Consider the following 23415-nt stretch of genomic DNA (forward strand, 5'->3'; position numbering starts at 1 on the left):
AGTTATGTAACAAAGATTTTTTTTTAATTTTTTTAATATGTTATTTTTTGTTTATCGTATATATTTATATAAAGAGATACATTACATTTTACAAGATAAGGCAAATTAGAAGTAATAATTATTATAATCATTCAAATTCATTCCTAATATTTGGTGTATAGTATTGTTTTAATTTGTATTTTACGTTTGTTACGCTTAGCTTGTTTCTAAAATTCGCCTACCGTAACAATTCGTAGTTTTAGCGTTCGTGATAATATCTTTCTAATGGGTCCCCCTTGTGACAATTTTTGCATCTAAAAGCATAAGAAACCGCTGTCACACTATTACACTATTTTGGCCGTTGTCTATTCTCCTGTTAAAATATCGCCTGTCACTCAGTGATAACGTAGCATTCTCCTGATGAAAGAATTTTCTAAAAATCAGCCCAGTATAGTTTTTGAGTTACAAAAAGCAAATCAAAATCAAATATTTTCTTTTAAATAATATTTTTATAGAAGTTATAGATAACGTAAAATCCGTGATTGTGTGAATATTCAAAATGTACTCAAGTGACGTGGATTGATGTATTTATTATGCCTTGTCCATTATTTCCTAAAAATATTAAACTGCTTCTGTAGGTAGGTACATGGTTAAAGACGGTGAAATGAAATCGTTTATTTCCTCATCAAGTGATTATATATACACACGAACGTCCAAAAAAATCTACACTTCTAATAAAATTTAAAAATATAATGGTAACCTAATTAATTTATAATTTCCTGACCTGACTGACTAACCTGTCTTGCGAACTATCAAACGTGAGAAATTTAAATAGAAAAAATGTAGACAGGGACATAATAATCACCTAGCGTTATGAATATACGACCAATTCTCATACCTATCAAATATATACAAAAACTTTCATAAAAATCGATCGATCCGTTTCGGAGGAGTACGACCACAAACACAGTGAAACCAGGTTTTTTATATGTTGCAATATAGAAAATATAGAATAACTTTTATTTTCTAAAACTGTTTGTTATTTTGACATTCGCGAACTCCGAATTTCTCCCAATATAGCGTTATCATTATTACATAGTAGAAAACAAAGTCACTTCCCGCTGTCTGTATGCTTAGATCTTTAAAACTGCGCAACGGATTTTGATGCGGTTTTCTTGAGTAAGTAGAGTGATTCCAGAGGAAGGTTTATATGTATAATACATGCATAATATAGTAAAGGAAGACTGATAGTTTTTGCAACCATGCGGGGCGGGTCGCTAGAATCATATATTATTAATACGCTATGGTTAAGATGTTTGCCTCCCCCTTTAAAAAAAAATTAACAATCACTCCACATCAATTATATACCATTTTATAGATAATTGCTTCCTCTACAGGCATCTCTACAACTTAAAATTAAAATTATTTAAATAGGAAGGTTAGGTATGCTTCAAGAAGGAAGGCAATTTTTCCCCAGAACAACGTGGATGAAACCGCGGGGCCCAGCTAGTAACGTTATATTACCCGTTAAAATTTATCGATACTTCAGCAAATACTATATTTAATTCGACTGTTCCAGAAATAGAATCGAATCTTTTGAGTAAATATTTGATTTTGATTTCAGTCGCGTTGATTGATTATATATTTTATTTTATAGATTACGTTCATGTATTAACGTCAGCTAATCCAAAATAAATGTATTAAATAAAGCTTTGTAATTCCCGAGATTAGATTTTTCAATGGCACTTTTTAGTTTTTTGACAGATGTAGGTACGTTTATTTTTATTTTAGACATGATCTAGAGCTGAGTGGGTGTCGCGTGCTAGGATTCAAAACAAAATAATGGAAATATATTTTATTTTATGATCTGCGTGATTAAAACCGCAATTTAAATTAGGGGTTGAGACTCTTTGTAGATGTTTTATTCCCTTACGTGGTTTAAATGTTATTTTGAAATTTAAAATAACATTAAAATGAAACAAACAAGAATTTGACACGTTTAAAATGCAATTGTAAAATAAAAACCGCTCTGTGTCACGCGATTACTGCATCATACGAGATTGACCCACACATAACTCTACGCGACAAAATGTTTCCAAACTTATGTAGTTCTTTGTATACTTATTGTTATAAAATTTGACCCCAAAAAAGTCTTACATACCTCACTGTGTCATAAATAGTATATTATATTACAGTTAATAATACCCCGATTTAAAAAAAAAAGTTGTGAAATATCCCTCCAAGGTTAAAAGACAATGCAGAACAAATTTTGTGAAATTTCAAGTATGAATGCTGTGTTATGATTTTGTTTCAAAATTGTTTCTATGAAGCGTGTGAAGGCGGAAAAGAGGTCAACATCGTTGTAGTGTTCTCTATGTTTATACTAATCGTAAGAGTGTCCGTCACTTTTCTAATTAATGTATTCGTGAATAGGTCATAACTGAACCATTTTTTAAAACTGTAAATATTTATAATTTTTTTCTTACATTTTTTATTTTCCTTAGTTCACTCTCCTTTATGTAGGTACGTAAATTTAAATACAACCTTAAAATTTAAATTGTTAATAAAATATTTTTTATTGAAGATGAATGGTTAGGGGAAATTAAACTAAGTTGGAACTGATTTTCATTTTTAACAGACTTCAAAAATGAGGAGATTCTTAATTCGGTTGGTATATTGGGTTTTTATATATGTACACCGATTACGCAGAGATTTCTGATCCGATTTACGTGATGTTTTTGTTCGAAGCGGAATAGTTGTCATTTCGTCAAGTAAAAAATAAAAAAATCGAAAGCTTGTGCTTGTCATGTGTTCCCATTTAAATTGAATCGAGTGCTGACAAGAACTTTTTGAGTTATCACTATTAATGCATATTTACTTGACTATTTTTCGTCTAACTACGTTATATCACTTGACGATGTTATTAAACTTGGTTTTTTCCTTTGCTAGTAAACACAATTATGAATGTGTTATGTATATGTAGATCTTGATGTAGATCAAAAATATCATACAATTGTTAGTGAACTCGCTAATATAGCAGTTAATATACACATAAAACTTTTTGTCTCGTGTGTTAATTGTTAGGTGGTACCTTAGTTTAACGTTTGACATACAAACCTAAAATATATTTTCAATTTTTGGAAAGCTTTGGCGTACTGAAACAGGATATTAGTGAGTTAACGTTAAAATTAATCATGTAGGTCAACAATTTTTTTTTTTGACGTATATTTTCAAACCAAATAAAATTTTGTGATGCCACGAAAGCTTAGAGAAGATAATATCGGACGAAACGTCAGCTTGTACTGTAAGTGGGTCATTTAATATTGAGTGTTTAAGTAGATAGGTAAAGTTATTTACTATTTGTAATAAATAGGTAAACAAGAAAATAACTACATTTGAATATTAGTTGTTTGAATTATTTTTAATACGTTAGTAGTAGAATAGGCTGACGACCAGTAAACCACGTCATTATTTAGAAAAAAGTAATTGGGCTATTGTTCATGTCACTTAGTTTACGTTGTTTCACAATAAATCATTAGAACGAAATATAATTATATTGAAACATCACTCACTACGTACTTATTTATTCCAAGCTTTAAAAGCGTTCTAGATATGAAAAATGATCTAGATATGCGACTACTCTAGAAAAATGTAGAAGTGAAAGACACGTGAAATACATATGCTATTACACCCGTTCCAAAGCTTAACCTATACTATTCAGTAATAGAAACATCGGTGCTTTAAAATAGCGACAAAACTTGTTATTGTTGAGTCTAATGGCAAAGGAAAACTTCGAGCCAAAACTCTCACACAAATGCATCGTCTACTGTTCCTGATTTTTTTATTATTTGATGACATTCTTGCTTGATAATAATATGGATCATTTATCGGGTATATTGCAGTGCTCAACAATCATTTATACTAAAAATTAAGATCAATTTTATTCCATTGCTACATTTGATTAAAAGGAGAAAAAATATTCCAACTATATTTTTGTCAAAATTTTATCTTTCAAATTCTGGAGATGATATTTCGATCGAAGAAAGGTGTGTCATTACTACGCCAGAAAAGAAAGTATTTTAGATTTAGTTAATTGAAAATATCTAAAATATAATCTTCTTAGAAGTTCTCAAGTTCTTATTCTTTAATACGTTCTTACTAATGCATATCAAGTAAAACGTAACGTTATATTGTTCATCAAATTATTAATAATAATGTTTTTACGTTTTATTTTCTTGAGTATGTACCTACGTTTTAAATATTAATACAAAATATTATTTAATGATAAGATCGTTCTGTAAAGTTTGCAGAAAGGAAGGCTTACAGTTTAATATTATATAATATTTTGCACAATGTAAGTAAAGAAAATGTGTTATTTTATTAAAGAAGAGTAGGAAATATTGTACAAAAGGGTATTCAGTGATTTTTTGGTTCTGTAGATAAAGTCAAAATTAACAATAAGTTTTGTAGGCGTCAATCTACGTGAACACGAATCCCGTTCAAATGTAAAAGCATATATGACTGCGAAAAGTTAAAAGCAAATGGAATTAATTGTTTTTAATTATGTATTTTGTATCCGAATTAGCAAACTTTTCGCTGAAACTTATGAGGTCTTTAACCTTCAATTACCTTAGTGCGCGCAGTTTGTCATACATTTTCTGACATCGATGCTAAAATACATAGAATTCCGATAAGACATCATTCTTCACTTGGATCTCTTGAATTTTTTTTTAGAAATAAATTTAGTTTCGAGTTAGATGAAAACCACTCTTGAGAAAAATCCTTTTAAAATTTTTGCTGAACTTTAAACAATTAATAGACACTTGAATAGTATCTATTAAAATTCTATCCATCTCTAGCATTATCTTCTTTTCTAGAATTTTTGAATTTTACTAAAACACTAAATTATCGGTCTTTAAAAAAAAAAACGTTTTAAATTGCTACGAGTAATAAATTAGAGTAAACACTTAATAGTAGCTTTTAAAAATTGCCTTCTTTACTAATGACCTTAGATTTGTTAAAGACACAAACAACAAAATAATTTCGTAAATACAACGTCAGTAACTAAGTAATTAACATAATAGTTCATTACATAATAGTGTATTGTCATATAATACAATGTACAAGTCATGCTATATTGTAAAAATAAACAGGAGTTTCAGGAGTAGGAGGAGTGGAGGATTACCCGGTATTCGTTGGTACCTTTTATTTAGAAAAACAAACATTTTTATTAATCATACATAGCACTCTTTCATTAAATGTTTAAATTAACCTCTTTAATACTTATATTTTCATCATTTAGACGAATTAGGTAACTCCTTGAAGATAAAAGTGATAGAAAATCTTTAGTTCTATGCCAAGTTACATGATATTTAGTAATTGGTCAGCTGTTATGTTCTTTTTTTGCTGCAACTGCCAGTGATATAAAAGTATCAGAATAATTGGAAAAACGAATTCAATAGATTAATGCATATCGTGTTTCCTATATCTGTGGTAAACCGCACAACAACAAAGTTCCATTTATATTTCGAAAGTACGCTGATCCATAACAACGACCGCTGTGCACTTTTTCTTGTTAAAAGTGCTAGCTCATCCTTAATATTTAGATTACTTAATGATATTGATATTTCATAGAGGTAATTATTAGAAAGGTTTTACTCTCTAGGGGTAGTCTTAGATGTAAGGGTTAACAGTACATTGACTATTCAAACTGATTGATTATCCGGGTAATACAATATTTGCAGTAATGTTTGACAAAAGTTTTGTGCCAAAAAAGGCTCTACTCTGATATAATCTATACAAATATTATAGAGACGGAAGGTTTGAGTGTCTGCTTAAAAGCGTTAATGTCAGAAACTACTGGTTCGAATTGAAAAATTCTTATAGTGTTGGATAGCCCGGAAGGCTAAAGGCTATATTTTCCTCAAATTAACGCATGTGAATAAGATTTCCTGTAATTTTCTTTTTTGAACTTATGGGCATTTCATTTTTACAAATTGTTACCATAGAATTAAGTACCGTGTTCTCAAGACGTACCAAAACCATTTGGTTTGTCATTATTCATGTCGCATTTTTACAGCTGAAAAAAATGCGTTTGATCTATATTTCATAGGGTTAAAGTATCTTTCCACTCGAGATAAAAAACTTACAAGATGTAAATAACAAAAATTTTGGAAAATAGATTGGTTAGGCACGCTGGTACGAAAACTAACAAACCGTATCAAGACATCATTTAGACTCACAAACTGAAATATTTTGACATTTAGCCGAGGACTGCCGGAGCCGTGCGAGTGCGCTCGTGGCGCATCGCGTGTCTGACGAACCTCCACGTCGGCGTCGCGCCACCGCCGTTGTCCCCTTCTCCTGCGCCTCTCGCCCGCTGAAGCCCTCCTACTGTACATTCCTCGCTCACTTCTTGCTTCGAATCTGCCTAACTGGCTAATAGTCAGTCACTTGCAATAGCTCGCGAAGGAAGCGTGTTTACTCCGCTCACAAGTATCTGTTACATGATCACAGCGCAGCGGTATTCTGTCGTTATCATCGACCACGCTTGAATTCGGCGAATTATTGACGTTACTCATATTTAGTCAACAACTACATATTACTATTATTGACATTTTTGACATTATGCTAAAATCGTTCAGTGAATATTGGTGACAGCAAAATAATATTGTGCCCTGTTTAGTAAAGAAAGTTAGACGATCAGTTGATGATGTCAGCGTTGACCATGACCACGACTCTTACCAATGGACACCATAATGGCAAATTGGAGACCGGCCTTAATGGTTATAGGAAAAATGGTTATGTGAAACCCGAAATTTCAAACAGTAGTGTGAGTATTTAACTATTATTTTTTTTTTCATTTTTTTCTTTTGTTTATTCCATAAATAGTTTTAATTATGATGAAAAGTATTTCCAAAATATGTTTTAAATAATGTGTGACTAAAATCTAAATCAGTTTAAACTGATTTTGGTTTGTGAAAAAAATCTAATTATGTAAATAAATAAATCTTATATTATAATCTATAAAATTAAGGTCTTTTCGAGCTTTTTATAAGAGAGGGTAGAAATTATCAAAAAATTGACGATTATGTTAAGATAAAGCGCCCTGACAATTATGTCACCGGCTTTTAGTTGCAACATTTATTTTAAACGAGGTTTTCCTCCAGCACAAATATACAATAGACAAGCGTGTCAAATGTTTAGATAATGGTAAAAAAGCTTCAGATGGTGTAACTGCTGAAGCCTATTAAAAAAAGTTTTACAGTACAGAATGATTATGAACTTCTATTATAAATAACGCTTATGTTCTTCAAAAAGTGAGATTTTTATTTTCATTCATGAAGAGGTGAAAGCGTTTTACATAGTATATGAGCAAGCATAGAAAGTTTTGTTTGATAAACTAATGTTTCTGAACCAAAGTCAATGGTAATTTTCGTTCGTCGTTTCCTTCATGTAAAAAATAGCACTGTGATAACTATTTCCTCTTATAAATTAGCTCGTTTTGTTGACGTTTATTTCAACAGTTTAATAGCACGTGATCTGAAACGTTACATGTGATTTTATTTAAAGTTTTACATATAAAATGACGTTTCATTTTAATAATCGACTTTTTAGATTTTTTTTACAATGTTGCAGTGCGCATTTCCACGTGTCATTAAAATTATTATTTTTATCGATGGTTTATGTGATTAACGATCGAATAGCATAGTAACATCTAAAATTGCCTAAAATTTACAAACTCAAATTACAATATAATTTACCTTGAACTTATTGGAAACACTTCATTTTATAATGACGTGAAATGTTTCGGTATAAATTATCGTTACCAATTAATTACTTCATATACGTAATTTGTGAGATGTGTACTTTTCAATTCGTAATTAATCCTATTAGTTTACAACTTCACATTTCACTTTTTTTTTTTAATTTTCAATGTATAATAATATATTTTATTACTCGTATAATCATAATAAATAAATACTCTATCAAGTTGTAGTGGAGATTAAGAATTAATTTTGGTTTTATGTGTAAAAAACTGACCTAAGTAAGACTTCAATTTTTTTTCCTCAACTAACAATGTTTAATAGTCTTAGATAAAAGTTATCATTTGCGTAGTTAAAACAACCATTATTTGATAAGGTAGTAATATCGTAAAAGAATTTAGCAGCTTAAAATCTTACGATGATAAAATATCACGAACTAGCTATGAACAATTTAATAACAATACGTAAAGTTCAGGTGACGTCAGAACGATGCAATTTTGCATTGTATACAACTTATATGTAGCAGGAAATGATTGGCCTTTTAAGAACCTCGATAGAATTGTATATTTTTGTTTCATATTCATTATAGATACGTTCACTTTCCTTTTTAATTAATTTATTTATTATTAGCTGTAATATCGAATCCAGAATATGGTAGGTATTTATTATTGTGTGAACAAATGATAATGCAGTTATTTTTAAAGCTAATCACCTCATTTAGTAATTGAAGCAATATAGGAACAATTGAAGTTAATTGAAACAACACTATTTATTAATGAAATTTAATTTACAAATCAATTACATTTTTGAAATTTATTTTTAATTAGCACCCCAAAACTGGTATACTAAAAATTAAGTAATTAATTTAAATACGATAATATTTACTTTGTTTTAAGTAACAGATAATTTATTGCTATTAATATCATTTTTAATTTGAAGACATTAGATAATTGGGTATGTACGTATTAGTAATTGATATCTACGTGTAATTATGTGTACTTTATTACATGTATTATGTTGGTAAGTATGTAGCGTTACTTATCTTACTTACATTTATAAAATTAGTATTTACGTAATATGAGAAATTTTATGTTATTTTCATCGTTGGGTATTAAACACATTGATTTAGCAACTAAGTATATCCTTATTTTTTGAACCGTGCCGTTGCTGTTCGTTAATTGTGCCGGACTGTTGTTCAGTTTCTTGACCTCTACAGCTGATAAATTTTAAAAATAACTCGAGATAACTTTTGACCGCAGATTATTATATTTGTAAGGGAAATTTTTGGCAATGAATATGTTAATGTAGTCATACTAATTACTTAAACGGAAAATTATGTCTGAATTGTCTAATTGAGTTGTTTATTATCTCATGTATCGATTCAGAATTAAAAACATTTCTTGTCTTGGAAAGTCTCTGTTATTATAGAAGGTTGTAAGATTTTTAAACAACACTCTGCAAATCGTCGTTTTATAGTAAAAAAAATCTGCCTCGTCTCGGAAATAAATGTCACTTAACGATTAAAGTAAAGGCAATGAAATGTTAATCATAAGTATTATTAAGGCTGTGTAGTTATGGCAGTAAAGAATATCCACCCCGTCTCTTCCCGTGGGTATAGTAAGAGGCGACTGAGGGATAACACAGTTCCACTACCACCTTGGAACTTAATAATTGTGTTTGCTCGCAAACGAAAAAAAAACCGACTTCAATTACATCGAAGAGTAATACAACGTAGATCGACGAAAAAATAGTCGAGTAACTACGCGTTATCAAAGATTACTCAAAAAGAAGTTATCAGATTTCGATAAAATTTATATGTGACCACAAGATAAATATCAGCTTAGGATTAAATTAAAAATTATCAAAATTGGTACACCCAGTAAAAAGTTATTGCGGATTTTCAAAAGATTCCCTCGATTTCTTTGGGATCCTATCATCAGATCCTGGTTTCCTTATCATGGTATCATGGTATCAAACTAGGGATATCCTCTTTCCAACAAAAAAAGAATTATCAAAATCGGTACATCTAGTAGAAAGTTATGCGGTATAATACAACGTAGGTCGACGAAAAAAGGGGTCAAGTAAAAACGCATTATTAGATATAACTCGAAAAGTAGTTGTTAGGTCTCAAATAAACTTAAATGGGACCAATTGACACACACCACCTTTCGATTAAAAAAAAAAATGTCGAAATCGCTCCACCCGGTCAAAAGTTCTGATGTAACAAACATTAAAAAAAAATACAGTCGAATTGAGAACCTCCTCCTTTTTTGGAAGTCGGTTAAAAATGACATGATAGTAATATCGTTTCTTTGTTTGAACAAAAGTGTCCCATGGTACTGTGGTTCGGTTTTGCTTTTTATGTAATGTTCATTATTGCTGGTGTTTACATTCTGCTTTCAGTATACCTTGTTTCCAAGGGGAAAATCACGTGGTTCTCCTTTGTATAATAATTTAGACCACTTTTAAATAAGTATTCCTAAAAAAAAGCAAAATCCGAAATTTGTCGTGTGGTTCCATTTTGCATAAATACGGACAAATTATAAGTAAAATCACCTTTGATTTCTCTTAAATTGTGTAAAGGATTTTGATCAAAAAAAGTAATAGATTTTTAGTCTTTAATATGATGCACACAATGCAGATATTCATGTTTAGGTATGTTGTTTTAATATGTTTGTTTTTCTTCGTTTTAGAATCACGCGGTGCCTCTCATTTTTAGTGTTTACGCGAGCTCGTTGCCAGGTTTCGGCCGGCATTATTATTTCAAATTTATGTACTGCCTGTGAACTATATTGTTTACAAACATGCCTCGGTCGTTTTGCATATTTTGATGATACATGTTTTTCTCTATACTTTTTAAAACGCATATAGGACATGAAACAGTTTATATGCACATGAAGTAATAACTAAATATTCAATTTGTGATAATAGATAATGTTACACATCTGTTTAAATAAAATGCGTTTGCTGGCGGATAAATGGATTTCTTTATTCGTGTATAAACATGAGTTTGTCTAAATTAGTCTCAATTATGAATATTAAATTTAGTCAGTCAAATGATTTTAATAGCATTAATAAATACTCATTGGTCATTTGAGATTTGTGGACCTTATTTTTTAAATTGAGTATCCTTCTCTAAGTTTTTCCGGTGAACACTTAGTTCAACAATGTATAATATAATGGGTTAATAAGAACAGTTCTATCTTAGAGATAAGTTCCGGAACGTAATCCTGGCGGCCAATGAATATTAAAATCAATACGACTTTGATACAAAAGCAATAAAATAATCCCATCGTATTACTGATAAAAATTGTATGTGACCTAATAATACAACTAAGTATGAATGTAAATAATAATTACGATTCGGTTGAAGCACTTAGGGGGGTGTGTTTGAAACCAACTTATATTGACCGCAAGACTATGAGGGGGTGTGTTTGAAACCAACTTATACTGACCGCAAGACTATGATGATAAGTGACTCATAAGTCATAAAGGACGAAGTTGCGTCACTGCTGATCACACTACGTAATAATTGTTTGTTTTACCCAAACATATGAAACACACACTCACGCATACACATATGAAGATAGTTTCTATTATTGCCATATCAAAATTATAATGATGTACAAGCAATAAAATTGATAAATTGTGTTAAAATTTTGTTGGTTCATTTTTAATTACGTACTAGGCTTGTTAAAGTAAATTAATTATTTTAATGGAAAGTATGGAAGTATAGAAGTGGAGGAATAGTATTTTGTAGTAAGAATCTTATTCAATTCCAGTAATATATACCTACCTACAAGTGTTACACAATACTAATCTAACATTTTTGGACTAATGCCAAATACATCTAGTTATAAAGTCTTCTAAAATGCGTGAGTTTAATCGAAAAAATGCTTTGACATTTTGGGACAAAATAGTTCTTTCGCAAATTAATCTCAATTTATGAAATTAAAAAAATAAGTTACGTTAATTATTAAAATTACGTTATTTGCAATAATTTTGTCTGGATTGCAAATGAAATTTACAGACGCTAAATACATTTGTGTAGTCCTCGTGATAGATATGATTTCAAATAGAAAAAAAATAACACCCGCAGTTTAGAAAGTAATCTTGCCAACCTTGTAACCTCGTCCACCTACGAATTGATTCGGTGCCTAGCAAATTCTATTAACAATCACATTGTTCTTGCATTACACGCTCTAGATTATTTTTTTAAGATATTGTTAACTGCATTAAAAGTGTTTCAAAAATACGTAAAATGAAATAGGTTAAATATATTTTATCTTCTTAATGCAGGCATGTAATTAATTAGGGGACCGCCTTGTGATGTTTATTCAAGTGATTATTTTTTCCATCAAAACTATTAGTCATAACTAGCACAAGTATGTCACAACGCGCTCAGCTATCTATACATAGGATGCGAGTAATTAGCTGATAACGTGAGTAAATGCATTAATCAGAGCTGTTCAAACTCGTAGCATACGTTCATAGTTTATTTAGATGTGCACCATGGTTTAGCACTATAAAGAAAGTGTTATGCGTATACACAAAATGCGAATTTCAACTAACGAAATATTGGGGAAGCTCTTTTTATCCATTATCTGTCATCTCATAGTAGAGCTGCGTCGCAGATTATCTGACAAACTATTTTATATTCAGAAGAGGTTTTGCATATTGTATTCTTAAGATGTACGCCAACAATATTCTACCAATAAGATTAGGTATACATGAGAGAGGAAATTTACAGTTTGACCAGTAGTGAGATAACAAGCGATTTTAGCTCAGTTCTGGCCCTTTGAATCCGGACAATTTCAAAGTACTGTAACTTTGCAATCTATGTCTAGTGTCTGCATGATTTCAGTCACGCCCAGCGGCTAGCGAAGCACGAGGCGGATGGACGAGTGTGATAAGAACCGCTATGTCACATCACGCCACCTCATTATCAAACATAATCTACTGAACCTTGACATCGTAACATGTGATTCACTTGATACTTAGTATTGCAACAGGTTGATTGTTACTATCTCTTTATTCTTGCTTGATTGATAGTTAAGACCACCAGGTGTGATTAATTCAAATCAGTGATATTATGTTACGAAAGTTACTTTTTGTGCAATTTTCGATATGATCGAACTTGTTTTTCTTTTTTTCGTAAATGTAATATTTGTAATTATTTTTATTTCTTCACTCATCTAGAAAGGCACTTATTCGATGGAGATTTGTTTAATAATGTAAAGTATGTCACAGTAATAAACAAGTAGCAATAGTAACTATTCAATATGCATTTCAATGAAACTGCATATTAATTATTGCCTTTTCATTTCATCCCATGCCGAAGATACATTGGAACAAACTAAATTAAATAAATTCTTTCAGACAACAGATACAAATGAAGCCACAGCTGTAGAGGGAATAAAAAATACTAGTTTATTTGCCATCCTCATTTGTACCTACTGTTAAAGCGTGATTTTCATTGCGGTGGTTTTGCAATTTATATTGTCTCTCGCTTATTGGTCGTTTAAATGAATATTTTTTGTTTTGCAGTTATTTTTTAAAGTCAATGGGTATTTTCTCAAATACTTGTTTTAGTTTCCAGTTGAAAAAAACTTTGTCTTGAAAAATAAAATAAAAAATAAGCTTTAATCTAATATCCAAATCCTAAAAAAAATAAATGAAAATTGTACTTTATATTTTTGGCTATTCATTTTTATAACGTTTTAAGTTATTTATTCTCTGCGTGAGATTTATTATAGTGTCGAGTTACTATGTATTACATTCGTAAAATAGTGTGGAAATTATTGTAAACTACCGTAGACCTTTTTTATTGAAATCATAAAAAACGTATCATGCTGCCAACGAGATTTTTTTTTTTATCCAGTCATTATAACACACGAGTTGTATTCCCACAGCGAACGTCATTAACATGTGACAGTTTAGGGGCATCCCGGAAAAGTAGGTTTTCTTTCAGTTGTTAAGCGATTTTAGGGAAATCCCAGGGATTTATCAGTTGATAAAATTAATTTTACGACAAGTAATTGATACTTATTCATAATAAATATTTATGAATATTAAAAAAAGAAACAAATTTTTCCAGTAACAAGAAAACTATATAATATAATTATATTGCTTATCATCGCCTGTGACCAAAACATTGTTCTGTAGAGCATTTTTGAGGTTTCAACCCATTCTTTCGAGTTGTTTGCTTTCGCTTTAGTAAATAATTATGTTATATTATTAATATCAGTAAGTAATCTACAATATGGAAAGCGATTTGTATCAACACTTTTATTGCGTACACTGTAGTGTTCTCTACATGAAAAGATTTATGCTAAAACAGTGTCACGCTTAATAAGGTCTATCGTCTGTTCATATAACAGATATACCTAACATCTGCATGTTGGCTTATTTCGAATTCAATACAAGTAGTTATAACGTATATACATAGGATGATGTAATTTATCGGTTGGATACATTCTCAATATCTATTGTTGATAACGTTTTAATGTAATTCGATTATTTAATATCATTTAATTTACTATCCTTCGTATAAACGATAAATTATACCACATAGATATCATGATTTATATTCAAAACGAAATATTTACCACATTAGTTTTTGATCTTTTTAACTGACATCAAAAAGGAGGAGGCTCTCAACTCGATTGTATTTTGTTAAGTTTCCGATAATTATAATTCGGTACTATTGCAAGTGCTATGGTCTCGGGTGCACTCGTAAATATCCTGTTTTACACAAAGACTTAAATCGTTGCTTTTACATATAAATGATAGTGTTAGTGACCATGAATATTTTTTTTTCCATTTTGTTTTGTATTATAGTATCGCAGTTATTGAACTTCCCTGTTCATAACTCAGCATTCGAGTGTATTCACATTTAAGGACGCTATCACATTTTTAACTCGCTCAAGTTTAGGTATTTAAATCGCAACACAATAACATTACACGTACGCACACATTGATACCGCTTTCTGCTCGATTTTGTACCGACGTAACTAATCTTGGTACTTGAAAGTATTAATTTTTAATTTTACTGGTATTGATTAGTAAATTTAGTTGTAAGTTTAAATTCGAACTTGGTAACTGTTACTAAGTTACTGTTACCTACTATTCACGGAACCTCTCCCTTACTCTGTTTATGACGATGTCTTAAGGCGTCAGGGTATCTACTACACGTTCGTCGTACTATACAATAAAATATAATAGATAATAATACGCCTATTTTTATAATTCAAAATCACATACAATTTTAAGTTATATAATTATAGTTTTAACATTATAATAATATAAACATAACATATTTTACGTAAACAATCTATACAAATATATAAAATTGGAGTGTCCTTTTGTTATATTAAAATACTGCTTTTTACTAAATGCATACGGATGTATACACGGTCCATATACCAAAATAACATTTTTCCAATTTTTGTCTGTCTGTCTGTCTGTGTCTTCCGGCTAATCTCTGAAACGGGTGGATCGATTTTGACGGTACTTTCACTGGGATATACCTTATGCAATAAGGAGTAACTTAGGCTACTTTTATTTTAGAAATTTATTTATTTTATAACTCTGCAAACGGAACAATGATGATGATGATGAATGTAAATTTAAAATAAAATAATTTTTAACAAAAAAAAAGACTTCAAACAGGAAACTAAAAAGTGAAAAATAAATTTACTTAGTACAAAGTAATTCGTATTTTGATTTAGTTAATCAGAAATGATTTAATAAATATTTTATAATTTTGAAGTCGGTGCCAAGTAAAAAAATAACTACTCTAGTATCTACTCGTAAGTTGTATTCAGTTTTCTTTCATAATTTGTTTCATTGACTATAAGTTAGTTTGAATACTGTTATTATTCTGTTATTGTTTTGATATATTTAATAATATTTTTTGTACTTGTTTTTTTGTGTGTGTTGTTTGTATTTGTTATTGTAGTCAGGTTGTTGTAGTATTTACTTGGCACCGACTTCAATATTATAAAATACTACAATACACAAGCACAAACACCCAGATCATGACAAACATCTTATATGGCCAATACAAATGTCTGTCCTGCGCGGAGATTGAACCCACTAACGCCAGCGCAACAACCAGTGCTGTGACCGCTGCGCTAACGCGTTGACATACTATGAGTAAAGTTCGCTATCAGGTGTACGTAATAACAACGTATTTTTTTTTATTTATTATTATTATTAAAACAACCGGGACTGACAGCCTAGCGTGTTCTCTGAGGCTAGGTTGGTTGGGAGAACCACAAGGATTAACAACTAGACCAAAAATAAAATATTAGTATAAACATAAATATCTACTCCGAGCGGAAATTGAACCCGCGACCGTCGGTGTTTAGGCGCCGCCGACACGGCACATGCACCATTATATCAAAGCGGTCGTCAAACAGCAAAAGGTAACTGCTGTAAATTGTTGAGAAATTCCCTCGAGTGTTTATGGGCTCCATCATCAAACCTGGTCCTGCGACACAGATGACCACACAGCAGTTAATTGCTATAAATCGTTGAAAAGTTCCCTTTATTATCTTTCGTCTCCATCATCAGACTGTAATGACACTTGTAACTCATATAGGTGCAAAGTTCTCATCGATAGAAACGAATTAAGTTCAAACACCAGGTAATTGCTATAAATTGTTGAAGAGTTCCCTCGACTATCTTTCTTCTCCATCATCAGATCGACTCCAGACCTTTATTAAATAGTAGTGCTTTATAGTACTTAATGAAAACATGATTAAATTTACTAGTCACCCGTACGATTTTTGAAAGTTTCCCTCGATTTCTCTAGGATCCCATCATCAGGTCCTGGTTTCCTTATCATGGTACCAAACTATAAATATCTCCTTTCCAACGAAAAAAAAAATTATCAAAATCGGTTCATAAACGAAAAAGTTATCTCCGAACATACATTAAAAAAAAAATATATATATACGGTCGAATTGAGTAACCTCCTCCTTTTTTTGAAATCGGTTGAAAAGAAGACAAATTGCGAAGATTACTTATTATTATTGATTATTATATATAAACCAGATGCATAGCAAAGACAATCGATTGTGAAGTATCAATTTCGTCCAAGCACAGTACACACAAGGAACTCATTTTTTACGTAATTATTACTTGCGCTGAAGCGATACAGCCATGCTTCCATGAGCGCGTTTCGGCGCGGAATGACGAACGACGATGGTTCACTTGTAAAAAATGTATGAAGAAATTTGAGAGCGTTTCTTATTTTTCTCATAAATGGAAATATTATTTATTTTTATATAAAATATCTAGCGCTACGCATAGAGGACTAAATAAGCAACAATTTCTTAGTGTAGTTATTTTTCTTAGTGCTGTGTATTTAGATACAATGGTTCCTATTCAGACCCGTCTTTTTTTAATTTTTTGCGATTTCTGTGATGGTTAAACTGTATTTGTGTGAAAAGTTTGTATGGGGCTATAGAATTTTTATGGTCTCACTCGGAGATGAATATATTATCTTTCATTTGAAACCAAAATATCCTCTCAGGGTGACTCCTAATTAATTAAAATGGTACGTGAAAAACACTGATATTTGTGGAAAAATGTGATAGCGTCCTTAAAGCTATTATTTGGACCGTATTGAAATCGGCTCTTACAATGCGACAATATAAACTACTTTTTTTATTTCTTTTGCGTCAATAGAACTGAAAAATGACGTTCGTTAAATAATTATTATTGATCGAACGATTAATTTTACTTATTTTTTCGCTTATTTTTTTGCTACAAATATTTTTTTTTTCGTGAATACCTATGTATATTTTTTATATATTTTCTTATATATAAATCTTGTCCTGACAATGACGAACTCAAATAAAAGGTTTTATCCAATTTAATACAATCGTTCGGAATTTATGTGCGAACATACATTTGTCGATTCATTTTTATTTATATGTGTAGATATATTCGTCACAATCTTATTTCACTATTATATTACTTTCCTGATTGTTATATTATAAAATTTAACTAACAATTTTTGTAATACACACTCGAATTTTTTTTTTATAATAATATTTTTCTCTTTCAGTCACTTTGTATGGCAGCACCCTTCAGTACGGATCCCGAGGCAGTAGCAGAGAGAGAGAGATGTTCGTACGGTCGCATCCCCAGAGCAGTTGCAGTTGCAGGCACGGCGAATCGCAGAGTACGAGTCTATTCAGACGGCATTTATGACATGTTTCACCAGGGTCATGCAAGACAGCTTCAGCAAGCGAAGACGGTCTTCCCTAATGTATACCTCATAGTCGGAGGTGAGTCGAGTTTTAGAATCATTTCCTTATTATTATAAAGTTGGTAAAACGTTAGTGTTATGGCAAAACGTATAAAAATTACTAGAAAGTAATAGTTTATGTTAGCATGCGCGCAATTAAACCTTTTACGAACATAACCTTGCGGATGTTGCAAAAGTACGCTGTCAGTTGAATTCTTAAACGAGCGTAAAATTTCACCAGTAATGTAACTAGTATGACAGAAATGTCTCAAAACAAGTAGATATTTACTTACCCAATTCTTGTACTTCCAGACTCTTGAAACAGGATTTCGAATCAAATCAAAAATTTCTCTATTTAAGTAGCCTTGAATATTTTAATTTTAGTTATTGTGGTATTTGGAATACAGATTTTACTAAGAAGAAACAGCAAAATAATTTAAAAAAGTATTGTTTAAAAAACTTGTCAGTATATTCAATCATTAAAAATTAAATCATATGTCCTATAATGTTGACAACGCCAGCGTCCCGAATTTCCATAAAAATAAATTTTGATAATTTAACGTAAATTTTATAAGTTTTCATGTCAAATGACAACCTTGTTTAGATCTACCTTTACGACACGTACGCCCGGTTTCCGAAAGGCTGATCAACGCAGAAATTAACAAATCATCTGTCAAATCTCTTGTTAAGCATGAAATGAGTTGCTAAAAGCATGGTTAACTACTTAATTTAATCATACTGTCAGTTGACATAACTGTCAAATTTGACTCTGGAATCGTATGTTAACCGCCATTTTGGGTTTCTGAAACGCGAATTGAGCTATAATCATTGATCAAACGTCTGTCAAATACTCGGTCCACTAATCGGTGTATATCGGCGAATTAACTTAAGGAAAACAATTATTTTCTACGTGAAACTACATTTTGGTTCTTTAAAGGTATGTAAAACATATTTATAACCAAGTTTTATATATGTAATGTATGTTTTATTTTATAATAGTCTACATTTTAGTCTTGATAAACTAAAATTTTTTGTTCTTTGTTGTAGCTTACACAGATGTCTATTATTATTACGAAGAAGATATTGGTCAAAGTTCAATAATAAATAAAAACACTTCAGTTCGGTCATCTCTATTATTGACACATTTTAATTGTTAAGTTTTAAATTTGATTACTAACAATATATAAATAATAGGGAATTTAAAAGAAAAGGTCATAAAAATATATATCTAAATATACATTTATAGGAACTATTAAAAAAATACTTATAATTACTTAATAACTAAAATTTGAAACAAGCTATTATAATTACTTTATCATATTTTCATCTTACTATTTTCTACTAACGTTTTTTTTTTAAATCAGTCTACAATATTCTGATATTTTTTTTTTCTAAAGATGCTCTTCGTCTTATTTTCATGATATTGTTTTTTTAAATAATAATAAATAAATAAATATCTTATAACATACATTTTTTATAAATATACAAAGAAATAATAGATATATAAATATATAAATACAAATATTACACCCAGACTCAGACGGGAATCGAACCCGCAACCCGCGGAACAGAAAGCAGGGCCACTACAAACTGTGCCAACGGGCTAGTCAGTTATTGTTTTTAGGAACTATTTCCTTTTATTGTATCTTCCTTAGATGTTTATATGATGCTTTATTAGATGTTTGAGTATTATCATATGTATTAAATAACATCACAACTAACAATTTCTGTAGGTTTTGATACATCACAAATATATAAAATAATATTTAATTATGTTACATGACCACATGTTACAAACCGAATGTCAAATCAAACTAATCGAGGACTAGCTAATTTTGCTGTGAATGACGTTTCAGCAACTCCAATTGATTTGACATCCGTTTTAAATCTAACAGCCGATTAGTAGACCTATACTTTGACAAACGTTTCAGAAACCGGGCGGTAGTAACATAATAATACGTTTTTTCCTTAACGATTAAACTAGGTTAAAAACCTTTTGAACTCTATTGAGAATTATGAATGGTACTAATTGAGGACATGAACCTCTGTGATAGAGGCGTACCGTTACTATTCAATGTTTTACGCCCGGTTTCCGAAAGGCTGATCAATGCAGAAATTAACAAATCATCTGTCAAATCTCTTGTTAAGCATGAAATGAGTTGCTAAAAGCATGGTTAACTACTTAATTTAATCATACTGTTAGTTGACATAACTGTCAAATTTGACTCTGGAATCGTATGGTAACCGCCATTTTGGGTTTCTGAAACGCGAATTAAGCTATAATCATTGATCAAACGTCTGGCAAATACTCAGTCAACTAATCGGTGTATATCGGCGAATTAACTTAAGGAAAACAATTATTTTCTACGTGAAACTACATTTTGGTTCTTTAAAGGTATGTAAAACATATTTATAACCAAGTTTTATATATGTAATGTATGTTTTATCTTATAATAGTCTACATTTTGGTCTTGATAAACTAAAATTTTTTGTTCTTTGTTGTAGCTTACACAGATGTCTATTATTATTACGAAGAAGATACTGGTCAAAGTTCAATAATAAATAAAAACACTTCAGTGTCAGTCATCTCTATTATTGACACATTTTAATTGTTAAGTTTTAAATTTGATTACTAACAATATATAAATAATAGGGAATTTAAAAGAAAAGGTCATAAAAATATATATCTAAATATACATTTATAGGAACTATTAAAAAAATAAATATCTTATAACATACATTTTTTATAAATATACAAAGAAATAATAGATATATAAATATATAAATACAAATATTACACCCAGACTCAGACGGGAATCGAACCCGCAACCCGCGGAACAGAAAGCAGAGCCACTACAAACTGTGCCAACGGGCTAGTCAGTTATTGTTTTTAGGAACTATTTCCTTTTATTGTATCTTCCTTAGATGTTTATATGATGCTTTATTAGATGTTTGAGTATTATCATATGTATTAAATAACATCACAACTAACAGTTTCTGTAGGTTTTGATACATCACAAATATATAAAATAATATTTAATTATGTTACATGACCACATGTTACAAACCGAATGTCAAATCAAACTAATCGAGGACTAGCTAATTTTGCTGTGAATGACGTTTCAGCAACTCCAATTGATTTGACATCCGTTTTAAATCTAACAGCCGATTAGTAGACCTATACTTTGACAAACGTTTCAGAAACCGGGCGTTAATATATTATGTAATAACAAGTGTGTGGCTTACGATTATGTGTAGCCTATGGGCCTATTTCTTATTGTGATTAGTTTTATAATCACTTATAAAATGTGTTTGAATTTTCGATCATCTTTGACTCCTTAAATTATTATAATATAACATTACCAGTTTATTTTTATATTCTTAAAACGCGTGTACAATATTACAAGTAGGCACTAAATGTTTGTAATTACATTTACTTTTTACGTGTAACTCAGTTCTTAGAAATTTTGATTGTATTGTTATAATTATTTACTTGCCTTTTGTTTGTAATAATAATAATACCAAAAAAGATTAATGTTACTTGTGTGTCAAATTGAATGCAATTTTTCATAGTAGGAGACAAAATCGTTTTCTTTTTTGTTCTTTTTTTTCCTTACCAAAACAAAGGAATATAAAAGTACCGCCGGATGGTTTCTTAACAAAGTTAGTTATGTTTAAATAATGCAAGTTTTTTGTAGGAACATACATTTACTGCGGCCATTGTGATATGTCCATGCAAAGATTTCTGTTATGTGTTCACCTATTAAGATTCTAAGTCGGTGCGTTTGTATAGTTGAGCAGTGGTTCTTAATCTCTTAGGGCCACTTGCAGCAAAATTACAAAAATCTCGATTTTATTAAAACTAGATTTTACCCTAAACTCGATTTAACTTAAGTCTCATCGAAGTTGCGTTGCTCATAATAAAATTATGTCCAGTTTAACTAAATCGAGATTTTGCGTATCTTTCAGTCGCCGTTCGTTCTTTACGTTCCGTTTTAGATACAATAATGTACACCAAAGCAATATCGCGTACACAGAAACGTATATTTATCAGTGTCAATCACAGAGTACATTGTAATAGTAGGTGTCAATTTGTTATAATATAATTTTTATAACAATTTGTTATAATACAACTAAAAGCCATTTAAGCAAAGAAGTGAACTGAACAATTTGTTAATTTGTTATATTCATAGGTTATGTTTCCGCGCATATTTTAAGTCAAGCAGTTTTGTTTCGTGTTGTGTTTTTGTTATAGTTGATTTTGTGTTTTTCGAGTTTTCTGATTTTCCGTTTGCAACATTAGAATGAAAAAATCCAGGGCGCCTAATTTTACTAATGATGAAATAATGCATCTTTTGATACTTGTTGAAAAACGGCGTTTCCAAATACTGCAGGATTTCTTCATCATCATCTGATAACAAATCGTACTCATGGTCCAAAGGAAAATCCATTTTCATAAGACAACAGAAAGAAACGAACAAATAAACAATAACGTCGCGTAGGTATTCGCAAATGATGGTTAACAAAATCGAGATTTAATTACGCTAAACCGACTCTGGTGCCGATTTAACTTTGACGTTTATTTGAATCGAGATCGATGACGTGCAAGACATTCAATCTGATTTAAGGCAAAATCGAGTTTTAAATCTAGATTTAACACACGCTGCAAGCCGCCCTTAATGATCTGGGACCCTTTGAAAAAAATGTCTGTTTTGCCACGGACCACCCACAGCTTAGAGGTGAAAAAAAGTAAATGTAAATGAAAAAATGGTAGTAAAAGCGATCTGTTACGTAGAGGGTAAGATAGGGTACCTACCATTAGCTTTGTCTAGATAAGGAATTTTAAAATGACTCACTGAAGAACGGGTTGAGTATAATTTTGACTATCTTTGGATAAGGAACTTTAAATATGACTCATAGAAATATTACGATAAAATCTGTTACATTACAAATGATGTTTGTGTTCCCTGAACCCAAACATGTCAAATAATTTATACTAATGTTTTCAAGCTGAAGAGTTTGTTTGTTTGTTTTCTTGAACGCGCCAATCCCAGGACCTACTGGTCCGATTTGAAACATTCTTTCAATCTTAGATAGCCTATTTATCGCGGAAGGCTATAGGCTATATATCATCACGCTAAAACCAACAGGAGCGGAGTCCACGCGGACGCCAGCATGGGCAGATACTAGTATGAGCTAAAATTTAACGCATACTTTTTGCTTTTCTGACCATAACTCGCTCGTCCTCTATATAGGTGTCCTTATAATCTTAATATCTTATCTGGCGTTTACAAAAATAAAATATTGAATGTAAAATTTATTATTCATAGTCTGCGAGTTATTATATTTATCATTAAAGATTCGGATTTTAGATAAAATTTTAAATTTATAAGGGATTTCTTCCCTTTT

At 30.7% G+C, this 23415-nt stretch overlaps 1 protein-coding gene across 1 annotated transcript in view; it reads left to right on the forward strand.

The window, feature by feature from the left end:
• The first annotated feature begins 6395 nt into the window (after window positions 1-6395).
• The window catches only part of LOC123663555 (choline-phosphate cytidylyltransferase A-like), a 36956-nt gene continuing 19936 nt past the window's right edge, over window positions 6396-23415 (forward strand). Inside the window, exons 1-2 of the mRNA XM_045598230.1 lie at window positions 6396-6811; window positions 17824-18046. Of these exons, the coding sequence (XP_045454186.1) occupies window positions 6689-6811; window positions 17824-18046 (346 nt within the window). The 5' untranslated portion in view covers window positions 6396-6688. The remainder of the gene's footprint in view (window positions 6812-17823; window positions 18047-23415) is intronic.

The sequence above is a fragment of the Melitaea cinxia genome, chromosome 2 (genome assembly GCF_905220565.1).
Source record: "Melitaea cinxia chromosome 2, ilMelCinx1.1, whole genome shotgun sequence".
NCBI lineage: Eukaryota > Metazoa > Arthropoda > Insecta > Lepidoptera > Nymphalidae > Melitaea > Melitaea cinxia.